Source organism: Giraffa tippelskirchi, chromosome X (genome assembly GCF_054371585.1).
Source record: "Giraffa tippelskirchi isolate mGirTip1 chromosome X, T2T-mGirTip1v1.2.pri, whole genome shotgun sequence".
Taxonomy (NCBI): domain Eukaryota; kingdom Metazoa; phylum Chordata; class Mammalia; order Artiodactyla; family Giraffidae; genus Giraffa; species Giraffa tippelskirchi.
In genome coordinates, this window is record NC_137289.1 from 76,515,719 (window position 1) to 76,535,747 (window position 20,029).

The 20,029-nt window shown below is 39.4% G+C and overlaps 1 protein-coding gene across 3 annotated transcripts in view; it reads left to right on the forward strand.

Annotated features, from left to right (window-relative positions):
• Window positions 1-499: 499 nt before the first annotated feature.
• SATL1 (spermidine/spermine N1-acetyl transferase like 1) overlaps window positions 500-20,029 on the forward strand; it is a 43,330-nt gene continuing 23,800 nt past the window's right edge. For 2 of the 3 annotated variants that reach the window (XM_081566543.1, XM_081566542.1), the window contains exons 1-2: window positions 522-1,362; window positions 5,406-5,457. In XM_081566543.1, coding sequence (XP_081422669.1) covers window positions 5,427-5,457 — 31 coding nt within the window. In that variant the 5' untranslated portion in view covers window positions 522-1,362; window positions 5,406-5,426. Of the gene's footprint in view, window positions 1,363-5,405; window positions 5,458-20,029 lie in introns of all 3 variants that reach the window. The other variant, XR_014076005.1, reaches the window with a different exon arrangement.

Consider the following 20,029-nt stretch of genomic DNA (forward strand, 5'->3'; position numbering starts at 1 on the left):
TGCATGAAAGTGAAGCTGCTCAGTCGTGTCTGACTCTTAGCGACCCCATGGACTGTAGCCTATCAGGCTCCTCCGTCCATGGGATTCTCCAGGCAAGAGTACTGGAGTGGCTTGCCATTGCCTTCTCTGGAACACCTCTCTAGGAGAATGCTTTTAAACATTCTACTGTCTATGGTGTGGGGAAAAGATAATAAGTAGAAGTCAGAACAGAAATAGGAAGTGAATTATTTCAGGGCTGGAGCATGGGGAAAGCAGAAAGGTTTAGGGCAAATATCTTTAAATTGGTTGGTTGAAACAGTGGGCACTGAGGGTGAGTGTCAAACATATGCTCTGAGATTCCTTCTAGCTTTTTGTTTCAGCCTTGTTGCTCTTGGGAGGAGGAAATAAAGTGGTCAAGCAGGCCCTGCCCCACCCCTCCCTCACCACTTGGGGGAGCACCTACACATGTAAATAAGGGCATTGTGACTTCATCGCTGTGAGGCAGTGACCAGTGCAAGGTGGTGTGGCAGTAGTAGTTTCCCAGGGTCATTTTCTTTTGCCCCTCACTTCCAGCCCGTTGGCAGGGAAAGGCCAGATGACAACCTGAAACCCAGATAAGCATACAGCTGTGATAGCTGGTGGGGTCAACTCCAGCAAATCAGAGGCATCAATAATCTTCTTTAGATAGCACTCCTTTATTTTCCCATTCTCATCTTGATAGAGGGATATCTTGAAGAACGAATCAAGTTGAGACAAAACAGAAACATCCTACAGCCTCCCACCACAGCACTGTAGTTAAGGGCTCCTATTACATCAAGGCACTTAGTCATTGGCCAACCAGTCCTCTGCCAACCCACAATCCATCAACTAGTCATAAGCCAACTAGCCCTCAGCCAACAAGACATGAATCGACTGGGTATGAATCAATCAAGCCTACCAGACATGAACCAGCCAGGCACGAGCTTACTTGGTATGAAGCAACTAGACGTGAACCAACCAAGCACAAGCTTACCTGACACTAACCAACTGGGTCAACTAGGCATGAGGCAACCAGGCCTGTGCCAAATAAGCATGAGGCAATCTGGCACATGGCAAGCAGTCCTGAGCCAATCAGGCATGAAGCAAACAGGCATGAGCCAATCAAATACAAGCCAATCAGGCACAAGTCAGCCAGGACTGAGTCAACTGCAACCAGGCCCAAGCCAATCAATCATGAGTCAACTAGGCCCGAGCCAATCAGGCAGGAGCCAACTAGGAATGAGGCAGCCAAGCTTGAGGCAACCAGGCAGGAGCCAATCAAGCATGAGGCAACCAAGTGTGGCTTCTTTTTGAGTAAGACCTGCGGAGGCTCAAGACTGCCTGGAAATCCTGCGTCTAATTAAAGTAAGCTGCTTTCTCTTCATTCCAGGGAGCTTCATGGCATTAGTTTAAGGCTGAGGGTATGGAAGGCATATTCTGTCTGAATCCTAGCTCTGTTAATTATGGCTCATTTATATAAATTTTTGAAAGTTACTTAAGCTCTATAAGCTTCTGTTTCCGCACCGAAAATCAAGATCATAATACTATCTATTCACAAGATTGTTGTAATGATTCAGAATATAAAATGATTACATATTAATGGCTTGACTTATAGTAGAGGGCTTAAAAAATCAAGGGGGAACCAATTCATGGATATTTCAGGGACCTAATGTGTTGTTCCTCCTGGGGAAATTTTAACTTTAAAAAAGGATCTTCAATAAAAGGAATGCTTAACTCACATGAATGAACTGTCAGTGATAGAATTTCAAGCTAATAATAGCTAAGATTTTAGGATAGGGCATCTTTGTTTGAAGACCACACCTACTTGTGGAATCTTATGATTAACTATCCAGAAACAATATTTGTCCACAACAGTTTTTCTGTATAATTTCAGACTGTTGTTTGTCTACTGAAGCCCATCCACAGATATTGTCCCAGGAGCGGGGTTAAAAATTTCTGATTTAAAAATTCATTTTAACGGTTTTCCTGGAAATCATCCCAGTGCAGTAAAAGGGACAAACAATTAGCCATAGCTACTGTGCTGGAGCTCTGTGGCACTCAAGGCAATCATTTATGTGATACACAACCTAAACAATTCCATATAAAAGCCCATATAAAAGCAGTTGATTAGATTTTTTTAAAGGAGTAAATATGTGGCTAGAACAAGGCACCCTTATAAAATATTTTTGTAGTGGAACTGTTTCCATCTAATATATAATTTAAATTAGGCCAAGCCTCTGTTCCCTTGGATCAGAGAATGTGTTTTCATGGACAAAATAAAATACCAGAAGTTTTCAAGTGAAATCTGTCTGTCAAAATGATGCTAGGCCTGGTTACAGATCTGTAAGAACTGGGTTATCTATCCTTCCATGCCTTCCATTCTATTCTATCACCCAAAGTTCCAACATCATTTCTCTAACTGGCATTAATCCACATGACTAGGTAATCAATCAAAATACTATGCCCAACATGTTAATTATTCTAGAACCATATTTTTCCAGGTAGAAAATAATTTTAAAGTTTTTTTAGCTTAGTATCTGACATTCAGTTGGCAGTTAATAAATTTATTATTGAAAAACAATGAATCTTTCTATCCATGAAACTTACCTTCCTTATCTTTACACACAGGGCCCGTTGTTATCACCAAGGGAAAAACATATCACTAGATTTTCTGACTTTAGTGAACCTGTATCTGTGAAGTTCCTAACCACATTTACTTTTGAATTTTCCTCTTGTGCCTGAATAAACACTATAGGTTTCCTGGAAATAATTTTAATGAATATTCACGTAAAAAATAATAGAAAATATAAATTACTCTGCACCACAGACATGAATATGATTAATTTGCTTTTAGGTGATCTTCTCTAATACATATATGTCTATTCATCCTAACTCCTGTTCATTGCTAAGTTTGCAAGGCATTCTCTTTGTAAATGAATTTATGAGAGTTTGGCATCATAACAACTCATTCCTTAACTGAGAGTTTTGCAGGTTTTACTTACTGTCCTGCCAAGACTCTTTTTAAAACTCTTCCAAGCATCCTCTGTATGCATCTGTTTTATCCTATTAATCACCACACCACAGCGTTATTTGGTGATCTAGCCACTTTATGGCTAGGCAGCCATAACTTCCTGCTTATCAGACTTTCCATTTAAAGCCTTTTTTATGGTGGTTCTCAAAGTGTGGTTTTTGGACCACTGGTGATCCATAAGAAGGACTGTGTACTGTTAATATCTGATTTTTGTTTATTATGCAAACATTGAGTATGTACTAGGGGAAGGCCATGTGCTAAGTACTATAAAGGATGTTCCTGTTCTTTAATCACTATCATGTCCAACTCTTTTGTGATCCCATGGACTGTAGGCTCCTCTGTCCATGGGGTTCTCCAGGCAAGAATATTGGAGTGGGCTGCAGTTTCCGTCTCCAGGGGATCTTACTGATGTAGGTATCAATCCTGTGTCTCCTGCATTGGCAGGTGGATTCTTTACCACTGAGCCACCTGGGAAGCTCCACTATAAAGGATACCAGATTATTAAACTATAGTTGCTGCCCTCAAAGAGCTTACAGTATCTTAGGGAAGGTGCTCAAAACAGCAGCCAAAATGCTCAAACTTCATTGGGCTCTGGTTGCACTGAGAATAAAATCCAAATTTCTTAGCAATGCTTTATATAATCTGGCCCTTGCTGTCTTCCTTATGTATTTTAAAGGCTTTTTCCATTATAAATTTAATGCAATTCCAGTCAAAAATCTCCAAGAAGAATAAATGTGTGACCATTTCTAGAAAAATTCCAAAAAGAAGAGTGATGAGGGGAGGTGTTTCCTACCATATACTATAAAGCTGTAAGTAATTAAAATACTATGGTAATCTATTACCATAGATGCGGAGATAGATCACTGGAACAGAATGGAGAGTCTAGAAGTTCTCTTAGGTATATATGTGAATATAGTACATAATAGGGCCTCCCTGGTGCCTTAGCAGTAAAGAATTTGCCTGTCAATGCAGGAGATGTGGGCTTGATCCCTGGGTTGGGAAGATTCCCTGGAGAAGGAAATAACAACCCACTTCAGTATTCTTGCCTGGGAAATCCTATGGACTGAGGAGCCTGGTTGGGCTACAGTCTGTGGGGTCACAAAAGAGTTGGAAACCACTTAGCGACTAAACAAGAACAATCATGGTACATAATAAAGTGGGCATTTCAATTCAGTTAATAAAAGATGGGTTATTAAATAAACAGTGCTGGGATAATGGGGAAAAAGACAAAGGTGAAATTCCACCTTCTTACACACAGTTAAAACCAAATTAATCAATTATTAATATAAAGAACTTAAAACAGATTAGTGGTTCCTAGAGGTGGGAGGTGGGGGTGGGGGAGATGGCTGAAGGTAGTTAAAGGGTAAAGACTTCCAGGTATATGATAAATAAGCTCTGGGGAATGTCATGTACAGTATAGTGGCTATAGTTAACAAAGAAGCCCATAGTTAACAAAACTGAAAGTTTTGAAAGTTATTTGAAAGTTATTAAGAAAGTAGATCTTAAAATTTTCATCACAAGAAATAAATTGTAACTATATGACATCATTAATGTTAACTAAACTTATTGTGGTAATCATTTCACAATGTATACATACATCAAATCATTATGTTGTGCACCTTGGACTAATACAATGTTATATGTCAATTATATCTCAAAAAAACTGGAAAAAATTAAAAAAAATTAAGAAAGAAACAAAAGTGACTATTTTTATAATTCCAAAGTGGGGATAGCCTTTCCAAACATGAGATCCAAACTGTGAAAAATTAATTTGAATGTGTAGAAAAAAATGATATTAAAAAGCCAAATAAATTCTAAAGTTAAACTGGAAAGAGCACATAATAAGCAAATACAACAGACTTCTCTGTAAAGTCTGTGAACTTTATAATACGTAGACTTTGTGACGTCTACCTTGAATACTCAGAAAACCTTTTAGCTTTACTTCCTGATTTCATTGTATTCAAGGCTAGTTACCTAGATAGTTACCTAGTTACCTAGATAGACCTTCATAGGAGTGATGTATTGACATAGTTTATCTCTCTATATATTTATTCTCTTGTTGCATATGCTATTTTGGATTTTAAGTTTCTAAATGACTGGAGAGAGTCTGACTCACTTTCAATACTACCCACGACATCGTATGTTAATAAATACTCAATAAAAACTTCATGCTTATCATCTTAAGAATTTGTTACTAGGAATCCCCTCGTAGTCTGCTGGTTAGGACTTGGCGCTTTTACTGCCATGACCCGGGTTCAATCCCTGTTTGGGGAACTAAAAGATCCTGCAAGGTGTGCAGCATGGCCAAAATTTTTTTTTAAAAAATTAAAGAATGTTTTACTAAAGCATAAACTGAAAGTTTTCTCTACTTTGACAGGAATTGGCTGCCTGTGAAAACATGCTAGATGCAGTGAAGTTAACATCAAAGGGTAAGATGTTTCATGGTATTTTCAGAGCTAGAAAAAGAAACATGGCATAATGTATGCACAAAGCATCACTTATACCTAGATATGTGGATGCTGCTGTCCTTGGTGCACAAATAAACTGTCATTAATAGTATCTATATGTACAGGGCAAAAATTTGTACGAAATGCTATTAATAGTTTTGTCAGTGCAGCAGTATATTATATTTTCCCCATTTTTAAAGTATGAAATTGATAGTTAAGTCATCTTTATAGCAGCAATGAACTTCAACTAATTTTCAATATATAAAATGAGAAGTGTACTTGATCAAAGACAGTATAATTTAATGCCCAATATGTTAGAAGCAGCCTGATAGGATGAAATGGATAAAAACAAAATGACTTAAAACTATTTTCATGCATCGAACATGGAATGGTGTTCTGTTTCACATATGATAATATACATGTTTCAATGCTATTCTCCCAGAACGTCCCACCCTCACCTTCTCCCTCAGAGTCCATAAAACTGTTCTATGCATCTGTGTCTCTTATTCTGTCTCGCATATAGGGTTATCGTTACCATCTTTCAAATTCCATATATATATGCATTAGTATACTGTATTGTTGTTTTTCTTTCTGGCTTACTTCACTCTGTATAATGGGCTCCAGTTTTGATACATGAGACAAGGGCTCAGGGCCGGGGCAATGGGATGACCCAGAGGGATGGGATGGGGAGGGAGGTGGGTGGGGGGTCCAGGAAGGGGAACACATGTAAATCCATGGCTGATTCATGTCAATGTATGGCAAAAATTATTACAATATTGTAAAGTAATTAGCCCCCAACTAAAATAAATAAATTTATTAAAAAAAAATTAAAGGAAAAAAATTATAACAGAAGAGAAGGTGGTGATGGTACATATATAGCCCATTTTTCAATAAAGTTGACATTTTCTAATGTAAAAAAAAAAGTGTCTGGCACCCTTGAAAGAAAAAAAAAACTATTTTCAAGGAATTTGTTACATGTTGATAGCCAGCAATATTAATAGGCTATTCAGTTCAACTGCTCAGTTGTGTTCGACGCCTTGTGACCCCATAGACTGTAGCACGCCAGGCTTCCCTGTCCATCACCAACTCCTGGAGCTTGCTCAAACTCACATCCATCGAGCCAGTGATCCCTTCCAAACCTCTTAGGCTCTATCATCCCCTTCCCTTCCTGCCTTCAATCTTTCCCAGCATCAGGTTCTTCGCATCAGGTGGCCAAAGTATTGGAGTTTCAGCTTTAGCCTCAGTCCTTCCAATGAATATTTAGGGCTGATTTCCTTTAGGATTGAATGGTTTGATCTCTTTGCAGTCCAAGGGACTCTCAAGAGTCTTCTCCAACACCACAGTTCAGAAGCATCAATTCTTCAGCACTCAGCTTTCTTTGTAGTCCAACTCTCACATTCATACATGACAACTGGAAAAACCATAGCTTTGACTAGATGGACCTTTGTTGGCAAAGTAATGTCTCTGCTTTTTAATATGCTGTCTAGGTTGGTCATAGCTTTTCTTCCAAGGAACAAGTGTTTTTTAATTTCATGGCTGCAGTTACCATGTGCAGTGATTTTGGGAACCCAAGAGAATAAAGCCTCTCACTGTTTCCATTGTTTCCCCATCTATTTGCCATGAAATAGTGGGACCAGATGCCATGATCTTCATTTTTTGAATGTTGAGTTTTAAGCCAACATTTTCACTCTCCTCTTTCACTTTCTTTTTTTTTTTTTTTATAAATTTATTTATTTTAGTTGGGGGCTAATTACTTTACAATATTGTGATAGTTTTTGCCATACATTGACATGAATCAGCCATGGGTTTACATGTGTTCCCCTTTCTGGACCCCCCACCCACCTCCCTCCCCATCCCATCCTTCTGGATCATCCCATTGTCCTGGCCCTGAGCCCTTGTCACATGCATCGAACATGGAATGGTGTTCTGTTTCACATATGATAATATACATGTTTCAATGCTATTCTCCCAGAACGTCCCACCCTCATCTTCTCCCTCAGAGTCCATAAAATTGTTCCATGAATCTGTGTCTCTTATTCTGTCTCGCATATAGGGTTATCGTTACCATCTTTCAAATTCCATATATATGCATTAGTATACTGTATTGTTGTTTTTCTTTCTGGCTTACTTCACTCTGTATAATGGGCTCCAGTTTCATCCATCTCAGTAGAACCGATTCAAATGTATTTTTTTTAATGGCTGAGTAATATTCCATCGTGTATATGTACCACAGCTTCCTTATCCATTCGTCTGCTGATGGACATCTAGGTTGCTTCCATGTCCTGGCTATTGTAAACAGTGCTGCGATGAACACTGGGGTACACGCGTCTCTTTCAATTCTGGTTTCCTCGGTGTATATGCCCAGCAGTGGGATTGCTGGGTCATATGGCAGTTCTATTCCCAGTTTTTTAAGGAATCTCCACACTGTTCTCCATAGTGGCTGTACTAGTTTGCATTCCCACCAACAGTGTAAGAGGGTTCCCTTTTCTCCACACCCTCTCCAGCATTTATTGCTTGTAGACTTTTGGATAGCAGCCATTCAGACTGGTGTGAAATGATACCTCATTGTGGTTTTGATTTGCATTTCTCTAATAATGAGTGATGTTGAGCATCTTTTCATGTGTTTGTTAGCCATCTGCATGTCCTCTTTGGAGAAATGTCTGTTTAGTTCTTTGGCCCATTTTTTGATTGGGTCGTTTATTTTTCTGGAATTCAGCTGCAGAAGTTGCTTGTATATTTTTGAGATTAATTGTTTGTCTGTTGCTTCATTTGCTATTATTTTCTCCCATTCTGAAGGCTGTCTTTTCACCTTGCTTATAGTTTCTTTTGTTGTGCAAAAGCTTTTAATTTTAATTAGGTCCCATTTGTTTATTTTTGCTTTTATTTCCAATATTCTGGGAGGTGGGTCATGGAGGATCCTGCTGTGATTTATGTCGGAGAGTGTTTTGCCTATGTTTTCCTCTAGGAGTTTTATTGTTTCTGGTCTTACATTTAGATCTTTAATCCATTTTGAGTTTATTTTTGTGTACGGTGTTAGGAAGTGTTCTAGTTTCATTCTTCTACAAGTGGTTGACCAGTTTTCCCAGCACCACTTGTTAAAGAGATTGTCTTTTCTCCATTGTATATTCTTGCCTCCTTTGTCGAAGATAAGGTGTCCATATGTGCGTGGGTTTATCTCTGGGCTTTCTATTTTGTTCCATTGATGTATATTTCTATCTTTGTGCCAGTACCATACTGTCTTGATGACTGTGGCTTTGTAGTAGAGCCTGAAGTCAGGCGGGTTGATTCTTCCAGTTCCATTCTTCTTCCTCAAGATTGCTTTGGCTATTCGAGGTTTCTTATATTTCCATACAAATTGTGAGATGATTTGTTCTAGTTCTGTGAAAAATACCATTGGTAGCTTGATAGGGATTGCATTGAATCTATAGATTGCTTTGGGTAGTATACTCATTTTCACTATATTAATTCTTCCAATCCATGAACACGGTATATTTCTCCATCTGTTTGTGTCCTCTTTGATTTCTTTCATCAGTGTTTTATAGTTTTCTATATATAAGTCTTTTGTTTCTTTAGGTAGATATATTCCTATGTATTTTATTCTTTTTGATGCAATGGTGAATGGTATTGTTTCCTTAATTTCGCTTTCTGTTTTCTCAATATTGGAGTATAGGAATGCAAGGGATTTCTGTGTGTTAATTTTATATCCTGCAACTTTACTATATTCATTGATCAACTCTAGTAATTTTCTAGTAGAGTCTTTAGGGTTTTCTATGTAGAGGATCATGTCATCTGCAAACAGTGAGAGTTTTACTTCTTCTTTTCCTATCTGTATTCCTTTTATTTCTTTTTCAGCTCTGATTGCTGTGGCCAAAACTTCCAAAACTATGTTGAATAGTAGTGGTGAAAGTGGGCATCCTTGCCTTGTTCCTGACTTTAGGGGAAATGCTTTCAATTTTTCACCATTGAGGATAATGTTTGCTGTGGGTTTGTCATATATAGCTTTTATTATGTTGAGATATGTTCCTTCTATTCCTGCTTTCTGGAGGGTTTTAATCATAAATGGATGCTGAATTTTGTCAAAGGCTTTTTCTGCATCTATTGAGATAACCATATGGTTTTTTTCTTTCAATTTTTTAATGTGGTGTATTACATTGATTGATTTGCGGATGTTAAAAAAACCTTGCATTCCTGGGATAAAGCCCACTTGGTCATGATGTATGATCTTTTTAATATGATGTTGGATTCTGTTTGCTAGAATTTTAGTAAGGATTTTTGCATCTATGTTCATCAGTGATATTGGCCTGTAGTTTTCCTTTTTTGTGACATCTTTGTCTGGTTTTGGAATTAGGGTGATGGTGGCCTCATAGAATGAGTTTGGAAGTTTACCATCTTCTGCAATTTTCTGGAAGAGTTTGAGTAGGATAGGTGTTAGCTCTTCTCTAAATTTTTGGTAGAATTCCGCTGTGAAGCCGTCTGGTCCTGGGCTTTTGTTTGCTGGAAGATTTCTGATTACAGTTTCCATTTCCGTGCTTGTGATGGGTCTGTTAAGATCCTCTATTTCTTCATGGTTCAGTTTTGGAAAGTTATACTTTTCTAAGAATTTGTCCATTTCTTCCAAGTTGTCCATTTTATTGGCATATAGCTGTTGGTAGTAGTCTCTTATGATCCTTTGTATTTCTGTGGAGTCTGTTGTGATCTCTCCATTTTCATTTCTAATTTTGTTGATCTGATTCTTCTCCCTTTGTTTCTTGATGAGTCTGGCTAATGGCTTATCAATTTTGTTTATCTTCTCGAAAAACCAGCTTTTAGTTTTGTTGATTTTTGCTATGGTCTCTTTTGTTTCTTTTGCATTTATTTCTGCCCTAATTTTTAAGATTTCTTTCCTTCTACTGACCCTGGGATTTTTCATTTCTTCCTTCTCTAGTTGCTTTAGGTGTAGAGTTAGTTGATTTATTTGATTTTTTTCTTGTTTCTTGAGGTACGCCTGTATTGCTATGAACCTTCCCCTTAGTATTGCTTTTACAGTGTCCCATAGGTTTTGGGTTGTTGTGTTTTCATTTTCATTCGTTTCTATGCATAATTTGATTTCTTTTTTGATTTCTTCTGTGATTTGTTGGTTATTCAGAAGCGTGTTGTTTAGCCTCCATATGTTGGAACTTTTAATAGTTTTTTTCCTGTAATTGAGGTCTAATCTTAATGCATTGTAGTCAGAGAAGATGGCTGGGATGATTTCAATTTTTTTGAATTTACCAAGGCTAGATTTATGGCCCAGGATGTGATCTATCCTGGAGAAAGTTCCATGTGCACTTGAGAAAAAGGTAAAATTGATTGTTTTGGGGTGGAAACTCCTGTAAATATCAATTAAATCTAATTTGTCTATTGTATCATTTAAAGTTTGTGTTTCCTTGTTAATTTTCTGTTTAGTTGATCTATCCATATGCGTGAGTGGAGTATTAAAGTCTCCCACTATTATTGTGTTATTGTTAATTTCCCCTTTCATACTTGTTAGTATTTGCCTTATATATTGTGGTGCTCCTATGTTGGGTGCATATATATTTATGATTGTTACGTCTTCTTCTTGAATTGATCCTTTGATCTTTATGTAGTGTCCTTCTTTGTCCCTTTTCACAGCCTTTATTTTGAGGTCTATTTTATCTGAAATGAGTATTGCGACTCCTGCTTTCTTTTGGTCTCCGTTTGCATGGAATATGTTTTTCCATCCTTTCACTTTCAGCCTGTGTGTGTCTCTAGTTTTGAGGTGGGTCTCTTGTAGACAGCATATATAGGGGTCTTGTTTTTGTATCCATTCAGCAACCCTTTGTCTTTTGGTTGGGGCATTCAACCCATTTACATTTAAGGTAATTATTGATAAGTATGATCCCGTTGCCATTTACTTTGTTGTTTTGAGTTCGTGTTGAAACATCCTTTCTGTGTTTCCTGTTTAGAGAAGATCCTTTAGCATTTGCTGGAGAGCTGGTTTGGTGGTGCTGAATTCCCTCAGCTCTTTCTTGTCTGTAAAGCTTTTGAATTCTCCTTCATATCTGAATGAGATCCTTGCTGGGTACAGTAATCTGGGTTGTAGATTATTCTCTTTCATTACTTTAAGTATGTCCTGCCATTCCCTTCTAGCCTGAAGGGTTTCTATTGAAAGATCAGCTGTTATCCTTATGGGGATCCCCTTGTGTGTTATTTGTTGTTTTTCCCTTGCTGCTTTTAATATTTGTTCTTTGTGTTTGATCTTTGTTAATTTGATTAATATGTGTCTTGGGGTGTTTCGCCTTGGGTTTATCCTGTTTGGAACTCTCTGGGTTTCTTGGACTTCTGTGACTATTTCTTTCCTCAATTTAGGGAAATTCTCAACTATTATCTCCTCGAGTATTTTTTTATGGCCTTTCCTTTTATCTTCTTCTTCTGGGACTCCTATGATTCGAATGTTGGGGCGTTTCATATTGTCCCAGAGGTCTCGGAGGTTTTCCTCATTTCTTTTGATTCTTTTTTCTTTTTTCCTCTCTGCTTCGTTTATTTCCATCATTCTTTCTTCTACCTCACTTATCCTATCTTCTGCCTCCGTTATTCTACTGTTGGTTCCCTCCAGAGTGTCTTTTATCTCCTTTATTTCATTATTCATTCTATATTGATTCCTTTTTATTTCTTCTAAGTCCTTGATAAACATTTCTTGCATCTTCTCAATCTTTGTCTCCAGGCTATTTATCTGTAACTCCATTTTGCTTTCAAGATTTTGGATCATTTTTATTATCCTTATTCTAAATTCTTTTTCAGATAGATTCCCTATCTCCTCCTCTTTTGTTTGGCTTTGTGGGCATTTCTCATTTTCCTTTACTTGCTGAGTATTTCTCTGCCTTTTCATCTTGTTTAGATTGCTGTGTTAGGCGTGGCCCTTCTGTATTCTGGTAGTATGAAGTTCCTCTTTGTTGTGGAGGTTCCTCACTGCGGTTGGGGTTGGACAGGTGGCTTGTCAAGGCTTCCTGGTTGGGGGAGCTTGTGTCGGTGTTCTGGTGGGTGGAGCTGGATTTCTGCTCTCTAGAGTGCAATGGAGTGACCAGTATTAATTTTTGAGATGTCTATGGATTTGGTGTGCCTCTGGGCAGCCTGTATATTGATGCTCAGGTCTATGTTCCTGCGTTGCTGGAGAATTTGCGTGGTATGTCTTGCTCTGGAACTTATTGTCTCTTGGGTGGAGCTTGGTTTCAGTGAATTTATGGAGGCTATTGGATGGTCTCTTATTAATTAATGTTTCCCCTGGCTTTCAGTCTTATTCTTGCAGTAACCTGAAGACTTCTCCTTCCATACAGCCTCAATAATAAAACTTTTAGGTTAATGGTGGAAAGATTCTCCACAGTGAGTGATACCCAGAAAGGTTCACTGAGTTACATGGAGAGATGAGGTGGGGGGGTGGGTTGAGGTGACCAGGAAGGGAAGAGGGGAATTCAAATGTGGAGAGAGCAATCTAGCCAGTAAGCACTTCCCTCTGTGCTTTCCACAGTTTGGAACCCTCAGAGTGATTCACAGAGATATATAGAGAGGGGGGAGGAAGGTAACAGAGGTGAGCATGAGTAGAAAGGGAGGAATTAAGAGGGGAGAGAGAGATCTGGGCAGTATCCTGTTCCTGAAGTGTTCTCCGGTACCCAGAACACCCTCAGAGATTCACAGAATTGGGTTTAGAAGAGAAGGAGGAGGGTGGGAGATAGAGGTTCCCTGAGGGAGAAGAAAGAGCATCAATAGGGGGAGAGAGTGATCAGGCCAGTGATCACACTCCTGAGTAAAAATGGGTCCTAAAGATTGGGTTCTTAAATGTACAAAGTTGATATCAAATATGTAAAACAAAGATTAAAAATCTAGAGTAGAGGTTAGACTCTTATAAAACTTACATTCTAAAAAAAAAAAGAAAAGAAAAGAAAAAAAGGAAACAGTGTAAAAAGAAAAAAAAACAGTAAAACAGTAAAAAAATGTAGAACAGGAAAAAAACTTAAAAAAAAAGAAAACACAAAAGGTATAAGATATATGTATGTAGTTTGCTTCAAAAATAGGGTTTTTTTTTTTTTGCAAGTTAATAGTGGGTTATGAAAATGAAAGTTAAAGGTGTAATAGAGGACTTGAAGAAAAAGGAAAGAAGAGAAAAAAAAAATTTTTTTTTTAATTAAAAAAAAAAAATTAAAAAAAAAAATTAAAAAAAAAAATAGTAAAAAATATATATATCCCGGACTTTCTCTGGAGCTGTTGTGAGCAGTGTGGGATCTGCTCAGGTTTAGATAGATCCTTATTCCTGCTTATACTTTTCAAGATCAATAGGTCCTTTTCAATGCAGTCGGTATTAACTACAGGGATCTTAATCTGTTGGCCTGTCCCTTCCAAAGCGCTTCCCTCTGTTTATTTGGCTTCTGTTTGGAGATCTCTTCAGTATCTAATTTCCGCCCTGCAACAAAGCGGTGGAGGTGATCTCTTTAGGTTCGCTTGTTCAATCGTGCTGTGGGGAGGAAGGAACACTGCAATTCTGGCGTGTGTGGTAAGCTCGCAGTGTCTCGGCCGCACTGGGTTCGCCCCCGCTCACGGCGTGTGTGCTTTCCTCGTCTACCCTGCTCAGGCTTCAGGTTACTCGGCCAGGGAGCGGGCCCTGAGCTGCGTGCACTTCCCAGGTCTAAGCCGCTCAGGTTCAGGCTCCCGGTTACTCCACAAAGGCGCAGACTCGGTTTCGCCCGCGGCTTGTGCCGTTCCCGGTCGGAGCTGCCCAGGCGGCCAGGAGTTTGGCGAGGGCGCTCTCCCCTGTTGGGGTGGTGCGGCTTATCACCTCCCTGGTCCCCACCTCGGTTTACGGGCGCGCCCGGCTCCGGTGTGCTTTGTGTCGGTTCTGGGGAGCTGGTCTCTGGCTGCGACCCTCCCGGCGGCTGTCGACCCTCCGGGATCTCAGGCAGTCTCTGCTTAGAAACTGGGAGCCTGTTTGCAGTTTGGTAGGGGGTGCCCTCTCTGGAGCTGAGTTTGCCCCTTTCCGGCTCTGGCGGGCCCCGCCTGCCCGTTGTGTCCGGCGGGGGATGGGGCGGTCCGCAGCCGGCTAGCTCTCCTCTGGTATCGCTCAGTCCTTTGTTCTGTGAGCGGGCTGGCAGTGCCTTAGAGTTGGGCTTTTCGCGGGATAGTTCTCTCTCTCTCTCTCTCTCTCGCTGTCCCACAGTTTAGGTTACTATCTCACGTTAGCTCCCTCAGATTGCCCTCGGGGCACTCGGGCCAGGTCCTTACCCTAGGCAATGCCGCCCGCTCCTCTCCGTTCAGCCCCCACTTGCTGGTGGCGGATGATGCGAGCGTCTGGGGTTCTTTGCTGGGAGTTGCTTTAGGCACGTAATCTGTGGATTTTATTTATTTTTTCCTCCCAGTTACGTTGCCCTCCGAGATAAAAAATCCTCCCCCACACCCGCCAGTGAGAGGGTTTCCTGGTGCTTGGAAATTCCTCCTCTTTTACGACTCCCTCCCCGGGACGGGTCTCCGTCCCTAACTCTTTTGTCTCTCTTTTTATCTTTTATAATTTCTCCTACCTCTTTTGAAGATAATGCGCAGTTTTTGTGGAAGCCTGACGTCCTCAGCCAGCCTTCAGAAGTAGTTTTGTGAAGTTTGGTCAGCGTTCAGATGTTCTTTCGATAAATTTGTGGAGGAGAGAGTGGTCTCCCTGTCCTATTCCTCCGCCATCTTAGCCAAAAACCTCCTCTTTCACTTTCGTCAAGAGGCTCTTTAGTTCCTCTTTGATTTCTGCCATTACGGTGGTGTCATCTGCATATCTGAGGTTATTGACATTTTTCCTGGCAATCTTGATTCCAGACTGTGCTTCATCCAGCTTGGCATTTCACATTATGTACTCTGCATATAAGTTAAATAAGCAGGGTGACAATATATAGCCTTGACGTCCTCCTTTCCCGTTTTAGAACCGTTTTGTTGTTCCATGTCCAGTTCTAACTGTTGCTTCTTGACCTGCATACAGATTTCTCAGAAGGAAGGTAAGGTGGTCTGGTATTCCAACCCCTTGAAGAATTTTCCACAGTTTGTTGCGATCCACACAGTCACAGGCTTTGGCATAGTCAATGAAGCAGAAGTAGATGTTTTTCTGGAACTCTCTTGCTTCTTTGATGATCTAGTGGATGTTGTCAATTTATCTCTGGCTCCTCTGCCTTTTCTAAATCCAGCTTGAGCATCTGGAAGTTCACAGTTCACATACTGTTGAAGCCTGGCTTAGAGAATTTTGAGCATTACTTTACTAGGGCGTGAGATGAGTGCAATTGTGCAGTAGTTTGAACATTCTTTGGCATTGGCTTTCTTTGGGATTGGAATGTAAACTGACCTTTCCTAGTCCTGTGGCCACTGCTGAGTTTTCCAAATTTGCTGGCATATTGAGTGCAGCACTTTCACAGCATTGTCAGTAGACGGTTAACTTTAAGGAATCCAATATGTTGTACTTTTCTTCCTTTGTGTGCCACTTCTCAAGGATTCTCTGTTCCTTATCAGTTCCTATTCTGGAACGAGTAGAACTGAACGCAGTTCTCAGGACTGAGATCATGGGAAAGGGTATCTACTTGGATTCCTTTCAGTTACTCCCTTCCGTGATTTCTTTCAGCATCAGTGACCTTGTATGTATTAGACTATTCATTGTGTTGCAATTAACAGCATTTCAGTCTGTGTAATCATTTCACCAAAGATACATAAACCTGCATTTCTGCTAATAAAACACCCTTGCTCCACTAGAGACCTGGGTCCCCCATGTCCTTCTTTCTGTCTCTCTTTCTTTTCGTCAACTCCAGTCCACCTGATCCTGGTCTGATAAGAAGACCACACAGCATCATCTTTTAGGATTTGAATAGCTCAACTGGAATTCCGTCACCTCCACTAGCTTTGTTCGTAGTGATGCTTCCTAAGGCCCACTTGACTTCACATTCAAGGATGTCTGGCTCTAGTTGAGTGATCACAGCGTCGTGATTATCTGGGTCATGAAGATCTTTTTTGTACAGTTCTTCTGTGTATTCTTGCCACCTCTTCTTAATATCTTCTGCTTCTTTTAGGTCCATACCATTTATGTCATTTATAGTGCCCATCTTTGCATGAAATATTCCCTTGGTATCTCTAATTTTCTTGAAGAGATCTCTAGTCTTTCCCATTCTATTGTTTTCCTCTATTTCCTTGCTTTGATTACTGAGGAAGACTTTCTTATCTCTCCTTGCTATTTTTTTGGAACTCTGCATCCTAATGAGTATCTCTTTCCTTTTCTCCTTTGCCTTTAGCTTCTCTTCTTTGCACAGCTATTTTTAAGGCCTCCTCAGACAACCATTTTGCTTTTTTGCATTTCTTTTTCTTGGGGATGGCCTTGATCCTGGCCTCCTGTACAATGTCACGAACTTCCGTCCATAGCTCTTCAGACACTCTATCTATCAGATCTAATCCCTTGAATCTATTTTTCACTTTCACTGTATAATCGTAAGGGATTTGGTTTAGTTCATACCTGAATGGTCTAGTGGTTTTCTCTACTTTCTTCAATTTAAGTCTGAATTTGCAATAAAGAGTTCATGATTTTAGCCACAGTCAGCTCCCTGTCTTGTTTTTGCTGACTGTATAGAGCTTCTCCATCTTTGCCTGCAAAGAATGTAATCAATCTGATTTTGATGATGACCATCTGGTGATGTCCATGTGTTGCGCTGTCTCCTATGTTGTTGGAAGAGGGTGTTTGCTATGCCCAGTGTGTTCTCTTGGCAAAACTCTATTAACCTTGCTCCACTTCATTTTGTAGTCCAAGGCTAAATTTGCCTGTTACTCCAGGTATCTCTTGACTTCCTACTTTTGCATTCCAGTCCCCTATAATGTAAAGGACATCTTTTTTTGGGTGTTAGTTCTAGAATGTCTTGTAGGTCTTCATAGAATCTACAAGATGATGAATTGCAATATTTTAGGCAGGGAATGAGAGAAGAGATGAAATGATTAAAGTGTACAGTCCCTGACTTTACTTATGGTATGACTTAAAGATTTTTGGACTTTATAATGGTTCAAAAGCTGTACACATTCAATAGAAACTGTACCTCATATTTTGAAGTTTGCCCTTTGCCTGGGCTAGCTATATCCATAGGATGCTCTCTTATGATGCTAGGCAGAAGCAGTGAGCTGCAGCTCCTTGTCAGCGATGTGATCATGAGGGTAAATAACTGATACATTTACAACCATTCTGTACCCATACAACCATTCTGTTTTCACTCAGTATTCAATAAATTACATGAGATATTCAACATCTTATTATAAAATAGGCTTTGTGTTAGATAATTTTGCCCCACTCTTCTTCAGTGGCACTAGTGGTAAAGAACCTGCCTGGAAATGCAGGAAATAATGAGATGTGGGTTCAATCCCTGGGTCAGGAAGATCCTCTGGAGGAGGGCATGGCAACCCACTCCAGTATTGTTGCCTGGAGAATCCCATGGACAGAGGAGCCTAGCAGGGCGCAGTCCATAGGGTCGCAAAGAGTTGGACCCAACTGAAACGACTTAGCATGCAGGCTAATCTAAGTGCTCTCAGCAGGTTTAAGGTAGTGAAGTGAAAGTCACTCAGTCATGTCCGACTCTTTGCGACCCCATGGACTATACAATCCATGGGATTCTCCAGGCAAGAATACTGGAGTTAGCTGTTTCCTTCTCCAAGGGATCTTCCCAACCCAGGGATCAAACCCAGGTCTCCCGCATTGCAGGCAGATTTTTTATCAGCTGAGCCACCAGGGAAGGCCAAGAATACTGGAGTGGGTAACCTATCAATTTTCCAGTGGATCTTCCTAACCCAGGAATCGAAGCGGAGTCTGCTGCATTGCAGGCGGACTCTTTACCAGCTGAGCTACCAGGGAAGCCCCAGGTTTAAGGTAGGTTTAGGTTTAGGCTAAACTATGATACTTAATAGTTTGGGTATATTAAATGCATTTTTGATTTATGACATTTTCCCCTTATGATGGGTTTATCAGGATGTAACCCCATCTTAGGTCAAGTGAAGTCTTGACCTAAGTAAAATTACACACTTGGAATTCCAAATGAATTTGATTATCAGCTTCATCACTCCTGTGAAAGAATATGTTAGAATTTTTATTGGGGTGGCAGTGAATCTTCAGATCACTTTGGATAATGTTGACATCTTAACAATATTAAGTCTTATCTATGAACACAGGATAACTTTTAATTTTTTTAGGTCTTTAATTTCTTTCAGCAATGTTTTATAGTTTTTTGTATGTATTTCACCTCTTTGGGTAGATTTATTCCTAGGCATTTAGTTATTTTTTAGGGGCGGTTGTAAATGGAATTGCTTTTTAAATTTACTTTTTGGTTTGTTCTTTGCTGGTGTATAGCAATACAACTGATTTTTGTTTGTTGATCTTGTAGCCTGCAATTTTGCTGAATTTGTGTTAGCAGCTTTCTTTTGGATTCTTTGGGATTGTCTATCAATAGGCTTATGTCATCAGAAAATAAGGGCTTCCCAGGTGGTGGTAGTGAAAAAGAACTTGCCTGCCAATGCAGGAAACATGAGATGATCCCTTGGAAGAAGGCGTGGCAAACCACTCCAGTATTCTTGTCTGGATAGAGATCATTTTACCTTTTTCTTTCTAATTTGGATGGCTTTTATTTCATTTTCTTGTATAATAGCTCTAGCTATAACTTCTAGTACAATGTTAAATAGCAGTGTTGAGAGTGGGCATCCTGTCAGTTGCCTTTTCTGTAACAATTGAGATGGTCCTGTGCTCTTTCCCCCCCTTTGTTCTGTTAACACAATTGATTTCCTTATATTGAACCATCCTTTCATTCCTAGGATGAGTCACACTTGGTCATAGTGAATGATTCTATTAATATGCTGTTGGGTTCAATTTGCTATTAATATTTTGTTGAGTATTTTTGCATCTGTATTAATAAGGGATATTGTTCTTTAATTTTCTTGTGAGTCTTTTTCTGTATTTGGTATCAGAATAATGCTGACTTCATAAAATGAGTTAGAAGAAGTTCCCTCCTCTTCAATTTTTTGGGAAGAGTTTGAGAAGGATTGGTGTTAATTCCTTAAATGTTTGGTAGAATTCCCCAGTGAAACCATCTGGTGGTCCCTGACTTCTTTGTTGGGAGATTTTTTATTATTATTATTGATTCAAACTCTTGTTATAGGGCTGCTTAGATTTTATTTCTTCTTGAATTTGTAAGTTTCAAGGAATCTGTTCATTTCTTTTTGGCTATCTATTCACAGTATTTATAATCCTTTTTATCTCTGTAAGGTGAGTGGATTTTAATTACTTGGCATCTTTTTTTTTTTCCTCTTTGTCAGTCTACCTATAAATTTGATGACCTTTTCAAATAACCAATTTTTGGTTCCATTGATTTTCTATATTGTATTTCTATCTTCTATTTAGCTTAATCTCCTTTCGAATGTTTATTGCCTTCTTTCTGCTAGGTTCAGGTTCCTAAGGTGTTAGATTAAATTATTGCTTGAGGACTTTCTTTTCTTTTTTTTTAATGTTGGCATTTCCAACTATAAGTTCCCCTCTGAGCACTTCTTTCAC